We start from the raw sequence: 26168 nt of genomic DNA, 5'->3' as shown, positions 1-26168 counted from the left end.
TCCAGGAATCATAGGGAATTGACCCATTTTACGTAACATTTACAGGCCGGTGGCCATTTAGAGTTAGAAGGAACATCATTTAGATCTAGTCAACCCTTTCTCTCTCTCTCTTTTTTTTTTTTTAGAGAAGGAAATGAAAGTCCAGAGAGATTAAGTAATTTTATTCAACAAACATTAATTGAGTGTGTACCATGTGTCAGACTCAGTACTAGATGCTGGAGGCTACAGAGATGAATAAGTTTGAGTCCCTGTTGGAGATAAATACATGATTCCCAGATCATACAGTTTGTAATTAGCGGATTAGGGAATAGAGTATTTATGAATCATTCATAATCTAGTCTTTCTGTATTGTGACAGAAATGCCCTCAGCTGCCCTTTTTTCTACCTTTTAATTTACTCATTTAATAAAGTTGATTTTCACTTTTTAAACAGAATCCATGTTCTCTCCTGACGCAGTACCCGCCTTTAGCTGCCATTCTTTCTTGGAAGATTTCGTGTACATTAATCATGTACATTTTATCAACCATGTGACCCACTAAAATCTGACTGAAACTGCTCTTGCTGAGCTTCCAGTGGGCATGTTTTGGTCTTCAGAAATCGCTTCGAATGTTTTAAGTCTGTTGTCGTATCTTCCTTCTTCAAATTCTCTTCTCTTTTGGATCACTGGTGCCCTGATTCTCCTGGCTCTTTTCCTTTTTTGTTTTCATTTTCGTTAGAGTTTCAACTGCCCGCTTATTTCTTAAATGGGCCATACTTTTGCACATGTCTTTAGCCAGTGGTCGTCCATCCTTAAGACTTAGCTCAGTATCATCTCATGAAGCATATCTGACCTTTTCAAGAATTTAAGCACTTCTTTTCCTCTGTTCTTATAGTACCTTGTGTATATTTCCTCATCCTACAAGGCTTTTGTCTATGTGTTAAGCTTTGTCTTCTAATTTTTCTCTCTTGAGAACCAGCATCTCCAGTGATTGGCACATACATTTTAACAAATGGAGTTTTACCCAGAAAGACTTCACACTTGCTTAGGCAAATATGTGTGCAGGCCTCTCTGCCTGCCATCTGCCCCTCCATGCTGCCCCCAGCAGTGGTCTCTGTCTGTCTCCCCCCTCTACTGGATTCTCTGAGGTAGGCCAGTGTATTGCTGCCAAGAAACAGCCTATGATGATTCATTGTTAATGGTAGATTTATAGTTCTATCAATTGTCTGTCAGTATATTAACCCAGGTAAGAAGCTTAAACATAACCCTTAGTTACACTCAAATCGATTGCCAAACCTTTTTTAAAAATTCATAAATTACACATGTATAAATGTGAGCCTAGCCCTGTCTGATTAAATCTGAGTTCATAATTAATGTGAGACAAATAATTGAACTTTTATAGCTAAAATATCATGTTTCTCACTGCGGTAGAAAGACTATCCTAAATAATGGCATTGTTTCCGTATTTAATTGTAACCTAAACATTCATGGTCTTCAGCATGCTGGCAGCACCCAAACAGGCAAAAGACATGTGTCTGCTTTTAAGGAAATCTAGCACACTGCAATTAAAAGGCATGCAGGTTGGTTTTCCCTAAAGCCTCATCTTCAACTTGTTACATGGTCATGATAGTTCTTTCGGGTCTGATAGCATGCTGATTCATTTGCCCAGGTAGAATGTGTTTCTTTGGATTCCTCATTTTGTTTAGGTTGTTGATCCTTCGTCCTTTGCCGTGCACTTTTATTGGATCAAAATTAGCTGAATAGAACTTAATCAAGGGAAAAAGAGGAGTATCCTCAAAAGAAATAGTGGTGGCCATGTATTACCATTAAACCATTCAGAAAGAAATATTTGTGTTTTTAAATTACAGCCTTTTCTTTTATTTCTAATTAGTTTCAATGTCAAACCTCATATATTTAGAAATATAGAGGTGGTGACGTAGATTGTTAGGCTAGTGGTTCTGAATTGTTTGTTTGTTTGTTTTTTCTTATAACCTCCTGGTCTTGGGTTTTGTTCAAATCTGTAAGATTTATTAGGTGAACATTCTGTAGCTAAGTGGTGTGATGTTCTGGCTTCTCATTAGCAGTGACCCTGGAGAGATTTCTTGCATTCAGCAACATTTGCTTGGAGCCGCCCAGCATCCTTGTCATCGAGTGGTGAGGCAGAGTTTGGGTTCGGGTAAGGAGGTCACCTTGTACATATCCAGAGTAGAGGATGGTGCTGTGTGGGGGATGCTCAGGCTCCCTGTCTTCCCTTCTCCTTACACACAATCTGCTCTTCTAGGACAAGGAGCTGAGTGCTTGGGGGAGAGGAAAAGGAATGTCTAAGTTGTTAGAGAGGAAGTCTAAGATGCTCAAAGTCTAAGCTGTTAGAGAGGAATCATAATATTGTTTGATGCCCTGTGATAGCATCCATTGGCCATAGATTTTGGAATTAGTTAAATTCGAGTTCAACTTTTGCTCTTGCTATTTTTAGTGGTGTGGCCAAGGGTCTCTCAATTTCTTTGAGCCTCTTTTTCTTCATAAATGAAAATATAGGTAGTATTTGCTGACTCTTTTGAATTGCTTTGAGGGTTAAATGAGCATAGTGGTATCAAAAAGGTGAACAAGATGCTGTTTTTAATTTCAGGTAGCTTGTAATCACCTGTGGGATGTCAGATGCATACATACTGAGTTGGGTTAGATGTGTTATGAGAATACAGGATATTTTATTAGAAAATTCACAGAAGGCTTCCTGGAGTCGGTGAGCAGCATTCCAGCATGTCTTGAGGAATATTTGGCATCTGAGTCAACAAAATATTTCACACTGCTGTGGCAGTCGCATCTAGGCAGGAGAAACAACATCAAAAGGGGACCATAAGATCCATTCGTGGAGCTTGTTCAGCAAGCAGTTTGGAATATAGTTGTCAGGAGCAGAACTGGGCTAGCATGCTTGATTGTTAAATAGTAACTAAGTATCTTTGCAGTTAACCAAAGATCAGTATTTTATATCTGAATATTCTTATATTAATGTGGAAATTGAATTTGATAGTGTTCCTGATGCTTCTCCCAGATTAAAGAGATCAGCAGAGTACTGAATGAAATGAGCTTTACCTTTCTTTTTCTTTTTTCTTTTTTGTTTTTTTTGAGGCAGAGTCTCACTCTGTCCCCAGGCTGGAGTGCAGTGGTGCTATCTCCACTCACTGGGCTTTCAACCTCCTGGGCTCAAGCAGTTCTCCTACCTCAGCCTCCCAGACAACTATAACTACAGGCACATGCCACCACACCCAACTATTTTTGTTTTTATTTTTTGCAGAGACAGAGTCTTACTCTGTTGCCGAGGCTGGTCTCTAACTCTTGTGATTCACATCTAACTCTTGTGAATCTTGTGATTCACGTGCCTTGGCTTCACAAACTGCTGGGATTAAAGGCATGAGCCACCATGCCCAGCATTACTTTTTTTTTTTTTTTTTTTTAATTGTGGTAACACATATATAACATAAAATTTACCATATTTACCATTTTTATTTACTGCTCAGAAATGTTAAGTATATTCACATTATTGCAAAACATACCTATAGAACATTTTCATCTTACAAAACTGAAACTCTGTCCCCATTAAACAGTAATTTCCCTTTTCCCCTTCTCCTAGCCCTGGGTATGCACCCAGCTCCACTTATTTTTGACAGCTGGCTTAAGAGAAGTTCCTAGACTTCATTCAGAAACATTGCATGATAAAATATGTGATAACAAATCTGGGATTTTTTTCATCTTGCTATAGTAGAAAAATGACATTTTGCTGGTATTTTGGGCCTCCCGTGATTTGTCATCTCCTTTAACCCTTACTTTATTTACATACCATTTTATGCAATATAGTAACCACGCTGACACATTTAAGCTAACTTTAGTCTTCCATTTCTATCATGATTGCAATTTACAAAGCCATGAATGCAGCTTTCCTGTGTGGTTGGGCTTGAAAACCACAAAATGATTCACTATCCATGAGAGTGTTCAACAGCATATTATAGGTAGAAAAAATTATAGGTTATTTTGTTCTCTTATTGTGTAATTTTCATATCTTGCACATTCCATGGATTAGACACGTACTGTGACTTGAAAGTCTTCTCTTTGTGTTACCAGTTGTTGAATCTTGTAAGCATTTCTCAGTCATCACATATTTTAACTGTGGAAGCTCTTTATGAGTACTAGTTCCTTTTTTATTGGATCTTTTGTGCATATTTGCACAGTGTAGGTGGTCATGGTATATGGGGGCAGGCAGGGTGAAGCTGGTGGTATGGAATAGGTAAGAGGGAATTTTCTCTGCAGAGTGTTGTTTATCAAGAGAGGTGGACTGCTGCTATCTGATGGTCACTTTTCTTTGTCCAGTTGTGAACTGCAAGAGAGGGTGCTTTTAGCTACGGTGTCAGGATCCAGTAAGGAGACAGAAAGCACACCAGTTATTTTAACAGAGAGAACATAATGTAAGAAATGATTAGCTAGATGTGGGAATACTAATAAGGTGAAAAAAAGAACCCTAAGGGTAGCATGGAGGTAATAACTACAAGATGTACCTCCTGCCCTCTAAGGTTGGGGGAATAAGAAAAGAAAACATATAAAAACATGGAAATTTAGAGGGAGACTATGTGAAGCTGGGGACATAGACTGCTGTTAACTGATGCTTGTGTCTCTAAGCTTAGAGACTAGGACTGGGACTCCAGGATCTTGGGACCCAGACTTCCCAGGAGTGCTGCCAGTTGATTGGTTCTTGTGAATCTGAGGAGGTGTGATAACCTATTTCTAGGAGTGTTGGGAAAGCAGCAAGCTGAACTGGCTTGCTGCTACTGGAACAAGCTACCATTGCTGGGAGGAAGAAGTTGTGCTCTGGAGCCACTGGCAGGAATAGGAAAGATCTGCCCCTTCTTCCTGTCCCAGCTCCCTCTGGCACCCCCTATTGGCAGAGTCTAAGGAAGCCAGCTGGCAAGGCAGAGACAGGGTTTGCAGGTTCCCTGCTCTAGCGTCACCAAGGAAAAGTTTAGAATGATCAGTTTTGAAACTGCATGACAATAGCTTCATAACTAGCATAACTACTAGATCCAACTTTTTCCAGTTTGGTGAGCTTCCCAGGGTGGGCAAGCATGTATTACGTGTTGAAATTAATTGACCTTTTCAGGTCTAGGGGACATTGTGTGTAGTGAGTGAAAAGCCAGTGGGTAATCTGCCAGTTCTTGCTACCACAGCAACTGGGAAGCAGATGATAGAAAATGTGATGGTTTCTGGGGCAGACAGATCTTTGTGGGAGCTTTTTGCTCTGACATATGTGATATTGGGCATGTTATTTCTCTGGGCACCTAACTTCTCAGGTCTCTGTGAAGTAAAGCTGTCATAATTCCAGCTTTTTTTGCTATTGTGAGGATTAGAATTAATATGTTTAACGTGCAAGCACATAGCACCACTCAAATAGTTAGTGGTGTTTGTTTTGTTTTTTAATGAATTGTAGAAATTTAGAATGGTGCCAACCCTTTGTGTTAAGGGAGTTAGGGTGCCAGCAGTAGGAAAGGTAAGGGTGTCATTGTCACAATGCGAAGGTGATAGGATTGACATAAAAACTTTGTTAAATAGGCACCATTTCAGTTCTTTTATGGCTGGAAGGACAAGGGTATTTAGGGTGACATTACATGAAGGAGGAGATAAAACTGTATTCTCACAGATCAAGGCACCAGTTTCACGTCCCATGTCATTCCCCACAGACGGAACAGCTGTGAACAGCAACCACAGTTATAGATGGAGAAGTTCCCCATTGTTGCCCTCCTCCCCTCTACCCTCACCTGACTGTTCTGTGTGCTGTGACTTGCCTGCCTGTTCACTAGGTGCAACCAGCTGGAGAAAAGAACCCCAACAAATTCCTGAGTGTGGCTTCAAGTTTTTAACGGTCCCTTCACACAGTAGGGCAAGGCAAGCTATATATATATATATATAATGAAATTGCTATGCCAGCTGGGTATTGCGTCTACATGTCTGTGCTGTTCATAGTTCAAGTTTATTTGCCCATATTTCTCCATGGTAGTAGTGGGTGATAAATGTTGAAGTTTTCTGATTGATGTCAAGTAGACTGTACAGTAAAAGAAAGTCATCTTCCTTCTGTAAGGTTAGACTGATATCTGTCCTGAAAAGGTACAGGCCTCATTTTACTGAATATTTATGCACAGGCTTAGAATACTTTGAATTTGGTGGATGAAATATGTGGCACTAGACTTGGCATCCTAATTTAGACCTTGAAGAGATGCAGCAACCAAGCAGAAACCCAGTGTCTAAAAGGGAGACCTTTCTGCGTGCACTTACGTAATTCAGTCTTGTGTTTTGAAATGCACCACAATTCATTGCACAAATTTGACTGGAAATCTGGCTCAATCGAAAGTTCCACTGGCACCAGCTAAATAATGGTGTCATATTCAGCCTCATTTTCCCTTCTGTGTTCTTCCAAGAAGAAACTTTAATAATAATTATTGTTTTTTAATAAGGTGAAGAAAGGAAGACATTCACAAAGAAGCATTTTTCTAACAAAATGATATTATCCTCTGAATGGGCTCACCCGCTCCTGCTGTCTGTTACAGAGAAAATTGGTTTCCTGTTGTCAGAGATTTATTTTCTTTTCCTCCTGTTCTTTTCCCCTCTTTTATAACTGTGGGAGGGTTTGTGGCACATCCCTGTGCTGGATGGGTTTCATCTGGCTTGGTGCCTGTACTTTAAGTAACGGGGTTGTCTCTACTGAGGGCATTGGCTGTCCATTTTTAGCCTGGGTATGAACAGTAAGAAATGTGGGAGAAGATTTCTCCATTACTAGAAAACATGATCTGGGGCCAACTGGTTAATTATGAGCTACCAATGAAAAGGAAAGTAGTGCCAGAAGGGCATAGCCAGTTGTGATATACTGGTCCCTGCTGCCACCAGTTACCGTACCGGTTTCCATTACCTTGCAAACCTTCAGGCCTACTTTTGTCTTTGAAGGCTTCTTTCTCTCTGCTTGTTTTCCTCTACTGCTTTTAAATTCTGTCTTCTTACTTGTAGATTTTTTTAAATGTCATTTCCAATTAAGGAATTTCCCACTTTAAATGTTCATTCATGTTTCTAGTTGATCTTCACAACTATTAGCTAGGTAGAAAGAGGCTCTTCTACAGAGACACTAATTATATTTTATTTCTTCTCAGCTCTGCTTGCTCATTTAAACAGCACACAAAGAGTACATTTCATTCACCAAAACTTCATGCCTGTATTGCTGCAGACGAGTCTTTCCAGAACAAAGGAAGAGCTCCATGATCTTTCACTACCCTTTCCTTCTTTTCTTCCAGTTTAACCTCAAAATATACCAACCCCAGCAACCGTGTTTACTTAGGGTTAATCTCAACTTCATGATTTTTTTTGAGGAAGCTAGTTCTTTTGATTCCAAATTAGGAAAATATTCCTCTTTATATGGTAGTTTACTATCATATTTATTTTAGCGTTGAACTGTCACACTTGAAATATTTTTAGTGTATCAGTTCAGCTTTACTTGAACTCTGAATGGTATTATATGTGTTCTGTAAGGATTTCTGCTAACTTAGCTAATAATAAATTGAGGGTGTGTTTTTTCAGGATCATAAGTAATATAATTCATTATGTCAAACTTGTAGGTGTAGAGAGAATAGAAAATTGTTTTAAAGTCTTAGCCAGGTCAAAAGAGAGCATAGTGATTATTTGGATTTTGTAAATTCGGGTTTTCTCTAACGTTAGACACAGGCTGCCAAGAGTACTACTTTTTCACTAGCGATTACAAAGGGTCTAGGTTTTGCAGTTGTACAAGGAGATATCTAGTTAAATTTTTCTAATTTTTATTCATTAACGGACTTATCTTTGTATAGTATAAAATCATATTTAGTAATAGTAGCCAGAAGGTTGAGGAACAGTTTGTATTCAACTAGTGTAGTATAAGCACCCTTCATTCTATGCATTTGCTAACGATAGTATGAAGCTGCAGTGATACAGCTGCCCCCGCTTTAAAGTTCACTTTGAGATTTACTAACCAGATTTATTAAATCCCATAATCACAAGAAATAGAGTTTGAGTTGTCAAAAATAAATTTTTTAGATAGTTCTTTCTGAATTCCCCATTATATTCCCTCAGTATTTTGATATTTCTAGGAATGTGGCACGATGCTGGGCACTTTCTAGGTACCATGAACAGCTTTTTTTCTCTTTCATAGATCTGCCCTCATGTAGTCTGGCAGAGGCTCTAAGACCTGTATGAAGTAATTAAATTACAATAATACAAGGCAGAAAGTGATTAGTGCTGTAACTTTGGCTTATCTCGTCTTCTGTCCCTTGACATTTTTGCTCTTGTTAACATCTATGTTAGATGCCTTAAAACTTAGCTAAGTAGCTTTGCTTTTTAGCAGCAGTAAAAGTGTAGATTTGGTTTTCTCACGGAGTTTATATTTGCCAAAATGTTCCTTGAGTATGAACTTAGACTTGCCTTAATTTGTACTAATTAGCCTGTTTCTGATTTTTTACAGTTTTGAAATAATTTTGCTTGGTTTTCACCACAAAGTCATAAGTAAGTCCAGATAATTTTTATTTTGCTGAGTCTTTTTTTTTTTCTTCTTCTTCTTTTTTTTCCTATGGAGTCTCACTCTGTCACCCAGGCTGGAGTGCATTGGCATGATCTCAGCTCACCCCAGCCTCCACCTCCTGGGTTCAAGCAATTCTCCTATCTCAGCCTCCCAAGTAGCTGGGATTACACATGCACGCCACCATGCTGGGCTAATTTGTATTTTTAGTAGAGACAGGGTTTCACCGTGTTGGTCAGGCTGGTCTTGAACTCCTGACCTCAGGTGATCCACCCACCTCAGTCTCCCAATAGGTGCTGGGATTACAGGCATGAGCCACCATGCCCGGGCTGTTTTGCTGATTCTTAAGAGGAAACCGAGGCAAACCACCAAGTTTGGGCCACAATCACTGTCAAGAGCCCAATAGATCAGCATCAAGCTGCCTGCTACTCTTGGTCATTTGGTTGCCATGAAATATTCAGGGAATGTTTGATTTCAAGGTCGAGGGCAGCTCTTTTCCTCATTGCCTTCCGGAGAACTGAACTCAAGCCTTGTTCTCTTGAAGAATTTGATGCCCTTTCTGCCTCATTATCCCAGGCTTACTGGCTGAATCCTCACTGTTCCTCTAGGAAAAGTAGCACAGACTTCATTCCCTCTTGGAGCAGAGTTTTACTTTCAGAGCACTTCAAGGGTGGGAAATGTTTGTGTCCGGTTACATGTTGAAAGCCGTGCCTGCCCAGGGAAAGGAAGATGAGGCAGGACCTCAGCATCTTTTTTGTTTTCAATTTTCTTCAGTGGGTGTGGGAGCCACTTTGTGGCTGGTGGCCCACCTTCTTGTGAGCCTTCACGTCCTTTCACATTTAGGTTTGTGAGGGGCGATGCTGTTCTTTTATTTCACCTTCCCCTCCCCCCCCACCCCTTGCAGTAGTATTTGTAGCTAAGTGAAGGCACCACATATGGTTTGCTACTTGGATAATTGTTTGGGAGCCCCTGGATCCTTTAAGCTATTTAAAGTCCTGACGGGGTCTTGGGGGAACAAAGACTTCATACTTGGCTCCTGTTATTTCCTCCCTATCCTTCTCTCTGTCCTCTTCCCTCTCTCATCCTTACTGTGTCTGAGCAGTAAATAGCAAGTGCTTCTGAAATACTCTTAGTTGGCTAATGTCATTGAATAGAAGAACACTCTTTAGAGGCAGATTTTTGTTCCTACGTGATGGTCTTGAAAATGGTACTTTAATTTCAGGATGTGCAGGTTCCTGGGGAATATAATCATATGCCGTGCACTGGAGATAACAGGTCATTCTCTTTAAGGACATGAGACTGCCTAAATTTGCTTTACTTCTTCCCACTTTTGGTCCTGTGAAACTCTTCTTCTCCTACTGGCAAGTTGCCAGGAGACATCTGTAACCAGGACTGTTTCTTGGAATTGCCACTGCCTCTTCTTTTCTGCTATCACCGTGGCTAGTGTGGGTCCAGACCCCTGGGTGGCTTTGTGGACTTGGGCAGGAAAGGAGACAAGACGTGCCTACTTTTGCCATTCCTGTCATGGCCAGGTTGGTTGGATTCTCAGATCCCACACCCAGGCTTCCAGTAGCTGGAACTAAGGAATATTTGGAAATTTTGTTTCGTCACTGTTACTACAATGTTTCCTGGTGTCTTATTTGTATAAAAGTTGGAGGGGTATTGAATTCTCCCATTGTTATTAACCTGCTTACTTTTTCTTTTATTTTTATTGAACTATTTTAGCATTAATCAAGTTCCCCAGGGTGGCTTTCTGCCTTTAATAAAACTCTAACCTCCTCTTTGTTTTATTGCCTTTGATTTAAAAGTCATGGGGCCAAATGCCTAAAATATAGACATTTTTGTGGCCCAGAGACCTCCTTGCTACTTATTTTAAAATTCAGGTGGCCAGATGCAGTGGCTCCTGCCTATTATCCTAGCTCTTTGAAAGGCTGAGGCGGGAGGATGACTTGAACCCAGGAGTTTGATATCAGCCCTGGTAACACAGCAAGACCCTGTCTCTACAAAAAATTAAAATAATTAGCTGGGTGTGGTGGTACATACCTATAGTCCCAGCTACTTGGGAGGCTGAGGTGGAAGGATCACATGAGCCTGGAACGTCAAGGCTGCAGTGAGCCCTTGTCACGCCATTGCACCAGGAGCAACAACATAGCGAGACTGTGTTAAAGAACAAAAATTAAAAAGCACGTTTGTGGGAATCACACCAGAACTACTGAATCAGATTATCTGGTGTGGGCTTGATAGTCTGCAGGGTTATAAGCTCCCACGAGATTCTTAGGCATACTGAAACCTGACAACTACCGACAGGTAGTGATTGTCTTTTGGCAGTCAAAAACCAAGAGCTGTAGTGCCTGGCTCACAAGCCATAAGCCTCTGGGGTACCTGGGATCAAAATCCCAGCTTTGCCATTACTAGTTATGTGACATCAGGCAAATTACTTAAACTGTAAGCCTTAATTGCCTTCTGGTAAAAGGGGGATCATGATCTTTACCAGGTAGGACTGCTATTAGCATTAAGCCTATTTGATAGGGTTATCTATAACTATTATTATTCTTTAAGTTCTAGTGCTTTTCACACGTGCTAATAGAGCCTTAAAGATGGGATCAGCAGAATCAAATAGGGTTGTCAGAAAGATTGAGAAATTGGAGGGTCCTACACAAGCAGTGAAACACTTAAGGGAGGTAGTTATCTTCATAATCACCTCCTTCTAACCTCACACCTGTACACTCACGTAGATTCCAGTTTTTTTTTTTAAAGTTTGATTTCAGTTTCTATTGTTTTCTATTTCGTCTTTGCTTCCTGGAAGATATGCTAAATGTATTGCATTGCTGTGAATTTGGCACTTGCTCAGATCATGTCTCTGTTATAGACTGTATTTACTTTTAAGAGGTATTTTGAGTGGAGAGAATGAAATAGAGCTGGTTGGAAATAAAGCTGCTTTTTCTTTGAAACAACTCTTGAGGTGTTTGGATCTGTGAGGCTTCTGTGTATGGTCCTTTAGGAATAGTTAGGTACCTTGGGAAGATAAAAGATACCTTCCATTCGGCCAAGGTGGTTACAATTTTAAACCTTCCTCCCACTGCTAGCTTGTAGCTTTCTAGTTATCAGACCTGCCTTTTATAGAAATGTGCTACTGTATGTGTTAAGGACCATAAAACAGTGGCTATCCCTGTGTGTTCTGTCTCCTGGATGCCAAGGGAATTGAAAGGTCCTTAATTGTAAATATGCCCAGGGCATGTGGTAATGCTCCTATTTTAAGTTATAATTGAAATGGAAATTGCAGCCTTTGTTTATTAAAATAGCATGTGTGGCAGGGCAACTGGGACTGGTCCATTATTTACTGTTTGAAATCTTATCCATTTTAATCTGATCATGTCTGTAGTTCTTATTTTAATTCAACAGTCAGTTTTAAGATCGTCATGGAGTATAATTCCTCTTGGGCACATTAATTCATTTATTATAGTTGAGTCTCCTTTTAAATATAAAAATCAAATTTGATTTTGACCCTGTCTATAGAACGTTTGTAGTTAAAATATTTCCACTGCCTCACAGAAGGATATATCTGTGGAAGAGTATCCTTTTTTTGAGGAAATAAATGGAATTTAGTGCATTTCTTAGGAGGAAAAGAATGGCCAGTTATTCTGCTGAAGAGAGGAATGAAAGCATGAAATATTGGGAGAAATGGGAAAGGGTGATCAAAGCAGCTTTGGAGATTTTCTCTCCCTCAACATTTTGTCTTAAAAAAGAAATCTAAGTTTATAGAATAACATAACAAACATCTGGGTTCCTTTTTCAGCCTTGATATTCTTCCCTGTGTGCTTCAGAGCCTTGTATTTTTCCTTTTTACTGTTGTGTATTACAGACACAGTTGAAAGTCCCTGTGTACTTGTCCTCAACCCCATTTTTTCCCCTTCTCCTTTTCTCTTTCTCTCCCCACCCATTCCACATCAGTAACCATTGTGCATTTTTATTCTTTTGCTGCTTATATAGCTTTATGAATAATATACTATTGTTTGTATCTGTTTTTAGTCTCCTTTTATATGGGGTTTTACTATATCAGTCTACAACTTGCTTTTCCAGCTCAATTTTGTTTTTTTTTAAATCTGTCCATTTGCTGTGTTGCTCTAAATCAGCCAAACTACTGTGTATTCCATTGCTTGATTATACTATATCCAGTGTTAATATAGATGTTGTTACACTTGTCTTGCACATACGAGAATTTTCTGGGGCATATACCTACCTGTAAGTAGCATTTCATAGTTAGAGGTATGTGTGTTACCACCTTTAACCAAACAATGCCGCATAGCACCATATCAAAGTATTAAAACTTCTTATAGTCCCATCAGTGGTTAAGGGGCATTCCTGTTTCCCCACATTCTTTAAAATATTTGCCAATATGATAGAGGTACTGTATCTCAATTTACATTTTTCTGACAATTATCAAGTTATACTTTTTTGCATACTTAATGTGTACTTGGAATTCTTTAGTGAAATACCTGTTTATATCTTTTGCCAATTCATCTATGGGTTTATTTCTCTTTTTCTTATTGTTAGTTATTTACTGAGTAAATCAAAGTAATCAGAAGAGAACCCCCACCAGCTCTGAGTACCACATCTGTCTACCCGCCTACTGGAATCTGCATCCATCCATATACCTGCAGATGAACTACTGGTGCTCTGTGGAAAGCCATTCTGTCCATGGCATGGACACTGCTTTAGCAGTTCTCTTCTCTCTCTTGTTTGCTCACCACTAGACCATTGCCTGTTATTTCTCCAATCTGAAATCAAAAACAAAATCCTTATCTTTGCTCTGCCACTTCCTTGCCAGGGAAGGCGCATGCCACCATAGTCTCTTCGTACTCCTTCATGACACAGCTTTTGAAAGGACTGTATATACAGTTGAGTGAATAGTGTGGGATTTAGGAGTGGCAGCCTCCACATGGTCAAAAATTCATATATAGAACTTTTTTTTTTTTTGAGATGGAGTCTCTCTCTGTCGCCCAGGCAGTGGGCGCTATCTCAGCTCACTGCAAGCTCCGCCTCCCGGGTTCACACCATTCTCCTGCCTCAGCCTCCCGAGTAGCTGGGACTACAGGCACCCACCACCACACCCAGCTAATTTTGTATTTTTAGTAGAGACAGGGTTTATGTTAGCCAGGATGGTCTTGATCTCCTGACCTCATGATCTACCTGCCTTGGCCTCCCAAAGTTCTGGGATTACAGGCGGGAGCCACTGCGCCCAGCCCTAGAACTTTTTATTCCCCCCAGAATTCAACTAATTGCCTACTGTTGACCAGAACAGGAGAGGTTGGTCTTGCTGTCATAGGAATGGCAGGGGCAGGAGGAAATCCACATATAAGTGGACCTGTACCGTTTAAACCCATGTCATTCAAGGATCAACTGTTCTTGCTGTCCTCAGGTTTTTTTCTTACCATTCTCTTGTGCACCCATTTGTAGTTTCAACCAGGCTTGTACCCCTAGTGCTCTACCAAAACTATCCTCATCAAACTACCAATGACCCACACTTAGCTAGATCCAAAGTGCAAATCTTACTTCCCATTTTGCTTGCCTTAGTTTGTGGCATTTGACACAGTTGATGATTCCTTCTTGTCTGTTCGTTTTCATTTCTTGGATTCCGGAACACAGCATTCTGGTATTTTCCTCCCGCCCTGCTTACTGGTTGCTCATTCTCAGTCTCCTGTTGCATATTCATGACCTTTTAATGTTAGAAGATACTACCTATATGCCAACAACTCCCAAACGTGTTTTGCTGGTTCAGACCAAACTCCATGTTTGTATACCCAACTGCCCATTCAGCATCTCCACTCAGGTATCCAATCGCTGAAGCTTAGCACGTCTCCTGGTCTTACCCTTCTCCCTTCATCTGTTCTACTGGTGATCTTCCCCATTTTATTTCATGACCCCAGCCATCTTTCCATTTGTTCAGATAAAAAAGGAGTCATTCTTGATTCCTCCTTTTCTTTCATTCCTAACGTTCCATCGGTCTTCTTTCAGATTGTTTCCAGTTCTGACCACTTCTTGCCCTCCTCACTGCTGCTGCCTTGATGTAATCTCCCGTGATTTCCTGCCCAGATTACTATCATAATCTCCTAATTTGTCTCCTCTGCTCTATCCTTTTCTTGTCACAGTGTCTGTTCTCAACACAAAAGGCAAAATAATTCTTTCAAATGTGAAGTCAGCTCTGTGTCTTCATCTCCTGCTGCCTCCCCCTCCTGCATTCTGCTCTAGCTGCAGTGGTGGTGCCTTTGTTGCTAACGTGCATTGGCTGTTATCTTTGCCTTTCTTCGGATGACTGGGCATCCTATACCTCTTTGAGTTTTTGATAAAATGTAATCTTAGTGAGGCCTGCCCTGATCTCATTACAGCTGTGGCCCTGCACCCCTGTTCCCTCTCCTGCTCTCCGTGTTCTTTCTTCTATTTCACTTATCCCCACTGTCAGTGCTTTCTTTGACTTTTCACTTCATTCATTATGTCTTTTCGGTACAGAACTTTTAAAATTTTAATGAAGCCACACATTTCAACCTTTTTTTAAATATATAATTTGTGACTTAAATTTTTTTTGTTTTTTACACTTTAAAAAATGAGATCAAATATACATTAAAAAGTTACCATCTTCACCATTTTGAGTGTATATCAGTGGTAATAAATTTATATTCTTTTTTCTGCCTTCATTTCTCCCTCATTTATAAAAATCCTGCAGTATCCCAAGGTCATTTAGTTTTGTGGGTACAATGTTTAAGAATGGGCTAGGTAAAATTAGGCCTGAATGGGGGTTGAGAATAAGGACTTGATTCAAGTTCTCTTTCATTCCCTCCTAATGGATATTGACCAGACTCCCAATTTTGGCAACCAGCCAAAAATACCTTCCTGAAAAAATGCTAGCTATATCTTCAGATGCTGAGATGTGGGTATTGGGCCTCCTTCCCAAACTGGTAAGAGATACAGATGACTGACGTTACCTCTTCCATCTCTAATGTGAGTCATTGCAGGGCCTACATGCAATGTCATTTCTCAGGATGAACAGTGATTACAGCACCTATTGGTTTGTATATTATCCGCCCACGAGTTTATAAAGTTCCTATTTTTATTTTTTAAAAAATATTTCCATGTAAATTAGAATCTAAACTAGACAGTTCTTTTTAAGCAGGTAAGATTCAGCTAAAGTCCTGTTTTCTGAGGATACATTCCATACCTCAGTTGCCTCTTGGAGATTTCAAAGGCTTTTATATACCGGGTAATTTGCAGGAATTGCTTTTATTTTGTGGTTTCTCAGGGACTTCTAATCTCTCTCTTGTAAGATGTCTGCAGATGTCAATAGCTGCTAGCTCTGAGGGGTTAGAGTAACAAGATCATTCTGTGGTATCTTGTTTTCTGCTTGTGCTATTCTTTCTAGCTTCATGAGAGACATATAATCAGACTCTGAAGGTACCCTGTTTCTTATTGGGGTGTTTGTTGATACATTCTTTATTTTCCTTCATTCTTTTGAGGGTATTTTATCCTGTGGAGTGTCTTAAAAGCAAGATTCTTATTTAGACAGCCATTTTCAAACGTTTAGTTGTACCTCATCCCATAATCTTCATTTGAAGGCCCATTGGAACAGTGTTTCTTACCTTTTATTCCTAGTTTTGGAATTACAGCCAACTGACATTCCCGTCTATCTCTATGCTGTTTCAGAATATGTAGGGAGACAGGTGTAGTGGCACATGCCTGTAGTCCTAGCCACTCAGGAGGCAGAGGTGGGAGGACTGCCTGAAGCCAGGAGTTCAAGACTAGCCTGAGCAACATAGTAAGACCCCATATCTTAAAAAAAAAAAAATATATATATATATATATATATATATATATAGAGAGAGAGAGAGAGAGAGAGAGGATAAGGTGCAGGATTTTGGGTTCTGAGGCAAATCATAAGGCTATGTAAGGTCAGTGTTGTTATTTTGTTCAATTCATCTTTGAAAATGTTCACTTTAGTAATCATGTAGCTACCCTCAGAAAATAGAATGTCCACTGTTGCTTGGTGAATATGAATACACTGACACTTCTTTATTTCTGAGGGCTGATTCTGATAACCATTGATTTTGTCTTTATTAAAAATCCTGTTTATTACTGGCAACTGGTATCTTCTGTCTGGCAAGGATTCTTAGCTATGATTGAGTGCCATCACCAACTCTGCTTTACGGCTTGTATGTTATACTTGGCTCCTTAAGAGATCTCTAATTTGTAATCTATTTTTATAAAATATCCATAATCCTGTACATGTGTCCCTTGTGTTAACCAGCATTCCCCTAACCCAGGCAATTTCTACGCATCCCATTTTCTTTATTTTCTATAAGAAAACCTCGATGTTATTTTGTTCCTCTAAAGATTCTCGTGTTCATGGTCATTTTCTTCCCATCAGACAGTGATCATGACACACCCGGGCCTTGATCAGAGCTCAGCCACCCCAGAGGCTTCTGTTTGGAGTATGTTGACTTCCACATATAGGAGCTACCTTAACTTTTTAGAAGAGCACTGGCATGATGATAATTATGCCCTCTGCCCCCACTTTTTTTTTTTTAACAGGAAGTAGAAAACAGTTAGTGAATATGAAACTCAAATTTCCTTGACACTGAAAGTGTTATCTACATTCTCACAAGAGATTTTCTTGGTCATGGTCAATGAATTGAAATGTTGGTATTATGTGCTGGAGGCATAGAGGCTTAGTTTGCGTCTAGGAGGAAACATCTATTTCATAGATCCCCTTAACCATAATATCAACCTTAGGATGATTTTTAAATGGGGCATTAAAATGATGAAGGCTCTTTACTTAAAAGTAGTGGCTACTTAGGAAAAAACGTAATATTTTCTTTGAGTACAGTTTGGACTACACAGAGGTGTCTTGTTTTGTCAGGTGCATAATAGATGGCAAAGGTTCGGCCAGGTTGGATAAGCATAGAGGATGTGGAATCAATGGTGTGCATCTAGGGTAGGGGTTGGTCCTTGATTTTCTCCTTTCTTTCTATACTTTTTGCAAATATTTTCCTGGAGATTCTCAACTCTGCAAAGCAATCCTGTTCTCCTAGCATACTTTGTATGTATGCCTGGGTTAGGGGAATGCTGGTTAACACAAGGGACACATGTACAGGATTATGGATATTTTATAAAAATAGATTACAAATAGAGATCTCTTAAGGAGCCAAGTATAACATAAGCTGTAAAGCAGAATTGGTGATGGCACTCAATCATAGCTAAGAATCCTTGCCAGACAGAAGATACCAGGTGCCACATTTGATCTTTGTATATCAGTCTGCATGTTTCTTTGGAGCTACTTAAGTCTAACTGTAATTATTGAGTATGTACTGATGAGGGAGGTACTGTACTTGGTTCTGGGGAGTTAAAGAAAAACAAAGAATGGGTCTTTTTTGTCGTGGAGCTTACAGGCTTCTGGGAGGGAAATATTAAAGCGAAGTATACCAACTGGTGTAGTCAAGATCTCTTATTTCTTATACAAAGACAAAAGTCTCTTGACTTACGCATGTCATCATGACTCCACATTGGATTCCTACTCCTTTATCCTCCCTTTCTACACCATTTTCAGTTCCCATTAATTCATTTCTTTAAGTGGTTCTCGTTATCTCTCAGGCTCCTGTCCTTTCCTACTTCTGTTACCTTCATCTAGATAGACCCTCTTATATCATCTAAAAATGACATTGCTTAGAATAGCCACCTCTTTTAGGAAGAATCTGGGGCCCGTGAGATAATGAAGTAAGTGTGTATGTGTTGACATACTGTTCCTTTCTGCCTCTCTTCTTTTGGTTTTTCTGTTTTTTCCAACTTTAATTTTCCTCCTGTTTCTTTACTGTCCTGCAAACTCATATTAAATCTGGCCTTGTCAATGAAACATTTCCTGATTACTTCTTTCCACTTCCCTGAACTCTTATAGCATTTAGTCCCTAGTCTATATCACATGTATTAGCATAGCACTTAATCAAAACTGTTGGCCAGATGTGGTGGCTCATACCTGTAATCCCAGCACTTTGGGTGGGAGGCCAAGGCAGGGCAGGCGGGTCACTTGAGGTCAGGAGTTTGAGACCAGCCTGGCCAATATGGTGAAACCCCATCTCTACTAAAAATACAAAAATTAGCTGGGCGTGGGGGCACATGCCTGTAATCCCCAGTACTCTGGAGGCTAAGGCACAAGAATTGCTTGAACCCAGGAGGCGGAGGTTGCAGTGAGCCAAGATCATGCCCTTGCTCTCCAGCCTGTCCAGAGCGAGACTCTGTCTCAAAAAAAAAAAGAAAAAAAAAAATGCTTTGTGTTGCTATTTCCTATCTGTAGGATTTCTTCTATTCCTATTTTAAGTTTCATAATTTTTGAGTCCAGGATTATACATGTATTTATAGAATGCTTTGTATGGAACTAACAGTTGGTAGGTGCTCAATAAAGATTTTTTTGAGTAATAGAATTGGATTTAAAATATCTGTAAATATTTGAAGTGTCCTAATACTTATTGAGCTTCTTCTGTAATAGTTTATGCTCCTATGTCTCTGTTAAAGAACATTTGTTTCCAGTTTGGGTGATTACAAACACTCTATTTCTTATTTGTGAGCCTGTTGTGTGAAAAAGGTAGCCCTATTCTCAATAAAGCATTTCAACCAAATACTTTAAAATCATTTATTATATGTCTTAACATTTAATATTCGCGATACAAAGAGGTACAATTTCAGACACATTCCTGTATCTTGTGCTGTTGGACGTGTTCATTTGATTTTGTTCATTCCTGATGTCATGTTTTATTTTACTTTTAGGATAAGAACAAGAAACTGCGTCCCCTGTATGACATTCCTTACATGTTTGAGGCCCGGGAATTTCTTCGAAAAAAGCTTATTGGGAAGAAGGTAAGAAATTGATGACAGAAGTGTATTTGCAAGTGGTTGGGCTTAAGCTAATCTTTTGGAGGCAATTGTTGTAAGCTGGGCCCTTTACCAGCAGATGACACTCCTCCATCAAGTCAAGTGGAATTACTTTGATATGAAGAGAGGCGTGTTTATGTGTCAGAAACGGTACCCAATGGGAGAGGTTTAAAATTAGGGCCCTGACCACAGTTTGATTGCCAGTAGTCTCACAGCAGGGTCCGGGCTCAATTCCAGTTTTAATAATTGCATATTGCCCTGAGCTCCATTCAGTTGGCTCTCTTGTTTTCTCCAGCCACCTTCATTAAATGTTCAGGGCTATGGGATTTACTAGTGAGGGAAGCTTGCTCCTTTTTCATGCTTCCGCTACTTCTGAGGGATAGGCTGGCTATAAGGGGAAGAGGGGATGACCTGGACTATGAGCATGCCTATTGTAATGCACTGTGGCATCAATGCTCCCTCTATTCTTCTGACTGGCAGAATTTTCTGTCCCCTGTAAGAGTTTTTTTTTCAGGAAGGGGTATATGGCTTCCTGTTAGTTCGTGTGCAGATTTTTGTGTAGCTTGATGACTTTTTTTGTTGTTGTTGTTGTTGTTGTTGTTGTTTTTGGGGGGAGACAAGATCTTACTCTGTTGCCTAGTCTGGAGTGCAGTGGTGTGATCTCAGCTCACTGCAACCTCTGCCCCCTGAGTTCAAGCATTTCTACCCCCCAGCCTCCTGAGTAGCTGGGACTACAGGTGTGCACCACCACGCCTGGCTAATTTTTGTATTTTTTGGTAAAGATGGAGTTTCACCATCTTGGCCAGGCTGATCTCGAACTCCTGACCTAAGGTGATCCATCCACCTCTGCCTTCCAAAGTGCTGAGATTATAGGCACGAACCATCATGCCCAGCCGCATGTTGACTTTGTATTTCTAATGTAACAATTCAGAGGCCATAGATTTCATTTCTTTGTGTTCTTTGTTAGAGCGTAATATTCTGTGACTGGCCACAGAATTTGCATTCTGGGAATCTGATAGTGAGCTTTTGAGCATCCCCTCATTTTTCCTCATGTCCCAACCCTAAGAGTCCTGGGTTGTTTCTTATGTCCTGGATCAACAAAGAACATGAATGGGATGGTTCCTATGATAGTAATTGAAAGAATGCTATTCAAGGAGGTACTGTGATTCATCTTTTCCTCACTTAGTTTCAGTTTGGATTTTAGGAGAAATATATTTTGGGTGAGTTTTTATTGTATCTTCAGAAAGGCAAAACCATTTTTTTTTAATCTGGCCATAACACACTAAAGCCATATTAGCATTCCTTACCTGAACCACTGATCCTGTGATAGGTTTTGTTTTTGTTTTTGTTTTCTTGAGACGGAGTCTCGCTCTGTTGCCTAGGCTGGAGTGCTGTGGCGCGATCTCAGCTCACCACAACCTCTGCCTCCCGAATTCAAGGAATTCTCCTGCCTCAGCCTTGCAAGTAGCTGGGACTATAGGCGCATGCCACCATGGCTGGCTAATTTTTGTAGTTTTAGTAGAGATGGGGTTTCCCTATGTTGGCCAGGCTGATCTTGAACTCCTAACCTCGTGTTCCACCCACCTTGGCTTCCCAAAGTGCTGGGATTACAGGCATGGGCCACCATACCTGGCCTTGTGACAGGTTTAATAAGGCTCTGACTTTTGTACTAATACCAAAATGGTGTATCTTAATTATAAATACAGCCATTTTTATTTATATCATAGTCACTAGGATGATAATTATAGTAAGAGATTTTGAAGTTGGGCATAAGGTAAAATTGCTAATTTTGAGGAAGATAAACCAAACTGGATTCTTGAAATGAGTATTAAATCTACTCAGGTTTCTTCAGAGAATAGGCTCATTTGTCATTGTACAAAACTTGACAGCATGCTGTATTCATTCGTGAAGTGGAGTGCGAATGATGGCTTTAAGCTTCTTTCAATTACTAGATCTCCTGTTTTCTGATCAAATGTCTAACATCTCTATTCCACCAAGTTGATATCATTTCACTCATTTATTGGCTCATAAACAATTGCTTGTAGATAGCCAAGGAATTTCTTCACAAGTTTGGGTTTCTATTGAAATTTATCTGAAATCACATTGAAAGGAGTGGCAGCACATATCTGATTTGTGTGCAGCCAGTTGTGTGGCATGTATTATGGCATTCACCTGGTTTCTTTGAATATTGCCCTAACCCTGATTCTGTTTCATCCCTGGGACCATAGATCATAGCTTATTGCAGTAGCTGCTGAATGGTCTCGGAAGGTTAGACCCAGGCTCTGCTCTCAAGGACTGTATGTCAGGCCATTGTAAAGTGTTCTGTCACAGGATAAAAGGACTGACCTCCAGTGTCAGATATGGAGTCAATTCTTAATCAATTAGGTTCCCTCTTGGTGAGAGAAGCCTCCTTTATTGGTTCCTGTGCAGCAGAGTTGATTGTATTCTATTTGTGCTGAGCTCAAGTTTTGTTCCCCAGAGTGACATTGTATAAATGATGAATATTGTATCCCTGAGTAGTGAGTAGGATGCAACTTAGTTCTGCTGGGCTGGAACATTCCTGATGCAAACTGCTTTTCCTCACTCACCACCTGAAACCACTTGCCTGTCTTCTGGGCCTATCACTTGCCACAGTGAACACCCATGTGCTCTGGCCTCTGGGAGCAGGCAGGGCAGTTGATGCCTCAGGGGAGTGGCTAGCACATCATTGCACATTTCTGCCAATTCCCTTCAGACCTCTGCAGCTGTTCAGCATGGCACGTGGTGATTAAGAGGCACCACGAGGGAGCATGTGTGTCTATGTGCCTGTGTGCATGAAAGCTGATTAGGGCAGCCTGTCACAGCTTAAGAAAGATAGTGGAGGTAAAATCATCTTCTCTGCCTAGACTATTATTTGACCTTCTCAGGGAGTCGATAATATGATAATTTTGAGGAGTTGCTAGAATGCAGAGAAATAAGATTGAAGGTAAACTGCTAAGGTGTTTTGGCTTGATGACCTCCTTCCTAGTTTTTGGAAATGGATTCACTTCCTAGATTTAATTCTGGATTAATGCCTTTAATTAAATTACCCATACTTCTCTTGGAGGCTTTGTTTTGTAATTTGTGAACTGGGGCCATTACTTGCCTGCCTTCTCTCATGAAGTTGAGTTATGAGAATCTAGGATGATAGTAGTATTTCATGTTTGTCCAGATGCCAGTAAACTATATGGTTTGATTTTGCTTAATAGTGTTTTTATATAGAATCTATCATAGCACTACTTTTTCAGTTATGATATATTCCTGGTTCTGAGATTATGAGAAGTGCATCAGTGTGCAACTAATCTGACATCATGAGGAGTGTTTTTCCCTTTCTTTGTTGGTTCTGCTGACTTTATTGCCTTTTCAACCCATTGCATGAATTCCAGTGTTATTTAATTAGATGTGCATGAGGGCTTTCGCTTTCAGAAGATAAGTATGTGCTGGTGCTAAAGGGTGTGTGTGTGTGTGTTTCTAATTGAGAGTGGTAGAAGAATACGTGTGTATCCTTGAAGCGTTTTGGAAACTCCCTCAGTTGCCATACTGCCTAGTAGAACTCCCTTCCCATCTCCTGTTTACCATATGCCCTCTTTCACTAAAATCTTGACTAAGGAATATTCACAGCAAAGAGTTTTGTGTTAATTTCTTCACGGGCTCATCATGAAATGGAATTTGTAATAACTTTAACATGTTTTCCGGTTCTCCAGAATGATTTTCTCACTGTGTGAATAAGATGGTGAGACTGGTATCCTTAGGCTGTGGTCCTCTTCTGATAACAGGGGCAATCTTTTTCTGTGTTTATAAGTTTTTTTTTCCTTAATGCTTAGAGATCAGTTTGCATTGCCCTAGTCATTTTGCTTTCAGGAGAATAAGGTAGTAACTGAGATCTTCATTGGGATTTCCCTCCAGCTATCTTGTAAAATATCTAAAGTTGAGACTCAATATGGTTTATCCATGTGATACAGTTTTTTAAAATGACATATGAGTCATTTCTATAGCTCCTGTCCCTTAATTGCAGAATTTCTATCACCATGCGAATCATTGTATTTAAACTTGGAATTTGTTTGGACAACTGGAGTTTCAAAAATGATGGAAAAGATGGAATTGCAAGAAGCCAGCGTGCATTGAAGCTTCAGTGCTGACAGTAGACGCTCATTGTAAACTGTCCTATCATCAGAGACTATCCTGAAAATATATGCCTATTCCTTTAATGTCTCTTTTACTATTTATTTTGAATGAGCAAGTATTGGGGATGAGCCTCATTTGTAAACTAGCAGTGGTCTTTGTGTAGTTTTCATGCCATTGAAATTTGTTATATGAACTAACCCAGCTCATTTTGGCACTTAAAATTGGGCATTTTTCTTGATCAGTGCAGACATTTGGGAAGTTATGGGGCTATAAATCATTTAGTGACTTATTTCAAATCCAGATTGCCTTAGATTGTTGTTCTGTTTTCAAAATCTCTCTTTCTTGAGGTATGTACTTTTAGATGTACATGATCTCCATGTGTACCAGATTGGAAATGATCTCCATGTGTACCAGACTTAAAAATCCAGAATTTCCAAGACTAATCTCTTGATCTTCTATCAGACAACTGGCTCTCCTCCAGTGTTATGGGAGTTACCCCGTTATCTATTGCTGTCAGACATCTTTGACACCCTCTTATTCCAGTCCCTCACCCAGTTCTGCTGGATATATATCTGAATGATGCCTCCTTTCCAGTGCACTGATCCTACCTTGCTTATATCTCATCTAGCCTGGACTCCTATGTGACCTTCCTATTGGTTTTGCCACCAGAATCAGGGTGTTAGACTGCCTCCTCATATCAGTAATCCAAAATCAATCTGGAAATGGTTAATATATGTAATGATATTATCTCTATTCTGGGTAAATGTGCTTCTGTGAGCTAGGTTGGCAACCCAACTACTGTTTATAGCCTTGTTTCTATGGAATAAAATAAAATATTCTGAATGTCTAAGCAGAGTTTTGGAGATGTGGCTCATTTGTAATTTGGTGGCTACCATTTTATGATTTTCATGCTGTTGAAATTTCTTCTGTGAAGTAGACAGACTTTTTTTTTTGGTAAAGCATTTGATAGAATGCCGATTATATCTTCAAGGGTTAGGACTGCTGTTTATTGGGTTCCCTCTTCGTAGTAAGCACTGAACTCTAAGAGCTTTGTTTTCACTCTTAATTTTCGCCTCCACCCTGCAAGATCTACATGCTGTTCTGGTCTTTACAGGTAAAGAAACTGGAGCCCACAGAAAAGACTTTACTCAGATGCCAATGCTTTTAGTTGCTATGCTGAATTAAAGACTTTTGGAAATGTTTATTTCTCTATTGTGTATACTGACTCAGATGTAGACAGGGTCGTGGTATTTTTGGAATTATGTCTGTTCCTGTATATAATAAATACTTTACATGCTGCAAGAAAGTAGATTCTTCAGGTAGTCTGTAGCTATCAGGAGGTGGTAATGGTACTATATATCGGCCTTCAGAGTGCCTTTAGCCCTCTAGACATTATCTCATTAGTCTTTGAGATGTCCCTGTGAAGTTGTGTTTCATCAAGTCGTTCTTCAGAGAAAAGCAGTGTCAGATTACATGTTCTTCGCCTAGGATATACAGCAATGTGAAGTCCTCGATAACAATGCTAAGCCAATTTTGAAGCTTGATTTCTCTTTCTCTTCGTTCCCTTGGCATAAGTGCAACTTCTGGGAGCATCAGGGAGAAAGGAAGGACAGGTGTTGCTTTATCTTGGCACAGGGTCACGGAGAAGTTGAGGGGCACCGTAGGTGCTTGTTCCACCATACGAGAATAGATCTCCAAAGGTACCGGGAGTAACATTCCTTAGCAGGAGCAGTTTTTCACTGTGCTAGTGAGAGCTCGTCAAGGGCACAGAGCTTTCCTGAGGAGGGTTCCACCCTTCTCCCTGGCTATTTATCAGGGTTGTCCTTTTCCTTAAGAACACTTGTATGTTCTGTCTGTTGCAGTGTGTTACCTAATCAGCTGTGTTAAGTACAAAAAGCTGGTAGTCTGGGGATTCTTGTTCCTAATTACCTCTATTTAAGTTTGGATTTTATAAACATTTCTTTTGTCATCTCCACATTTTTCACCTCGTATTAATTTGATTCATTCATGCTATGGAAAGTCCTTTACATTAATGATCAAAGCAGGCCCTGAGGTTGTGAATGCATTGTGATTTAAATTGACAGGTTTATACAAGGTTGCTTGTCCTTGCCTCCTCAGTGCCAGCTGTTCAATGTGGCTGTAAATTTTTTGAACAAATGACTGAAGATATTTGCCAAATTGAGAGCTGTTTTGAATGACTTGTAATTTCTGACTATGCATTTTTCTAGGAAGAGTTCTCCTGCTTGGAAGTGGTAGTAATGTGTAACATGCATTGGAGACCATGTTCATTTTAGATGCCCTTTACCCTGTGGCTTTTGGGAAGGATCCTAATCTTTTACTCCTTGATTTTTGAGCTCTCTTGTCTAGAGAAGGTTGATTAACAGAAATGACCGGAGTTGCCTGTTTCTGGAAGCTCAGCAAGGTAGCTTTCTTCCCTGCTGCCACCTAAATGGTCTTTTCAATAATGAGTGTTTGGTTGTCTTTTGTTGTTGTTGTTTTTCCTGCAGATTCTGAAAAGTACCCCTGTGCTTTGAGGACCATCAGGGTGTTGAGCTGAGCATA

The 26168-nt window shown here is 39.9% G+C and overlaps 1 protein-coding gene across 1 annotated transcript in view; it reads left to right on the top strand.

The window, feature by feature from the left end:
• Window positions 1-26168, top strand: part of LOC105474726 (staphylococcal nuclease and tudor domain containing 1) — a 439238-nt gene that overhangs the window by 137435 nt on the left and 275635 nt on the right. The window contains exon 11 of the mRNA XM_011729557.3: window positions 19359-19448. Coding sequence (XP_011727859.1) covers window positions 19359-19448 — 90 coding nt within the window. The remainder of the gene's footprint in view (window positions 1-19358; window positions 19449-26168) is intronic.

The sequence above is a fragment of the Macaca nemestrina genome, chromosome 4 (assembly GCF_043159975.1).
Source record: "Macaca nemestrina isolate mMacNem1 chromosome 4, mMacNem.hap1, whole genome shotgun sequence".
Classification (NCBI taxonomy): domain Eukaryota; kingdom Metazoa; phylum Chordata; class Mammalia; order Primates; family Cercopithecidae; genus Macaca; species Macaca nemestrina.
This window is presented reverse-complemented; position numbering and strand designations above follow the sequence as displayed.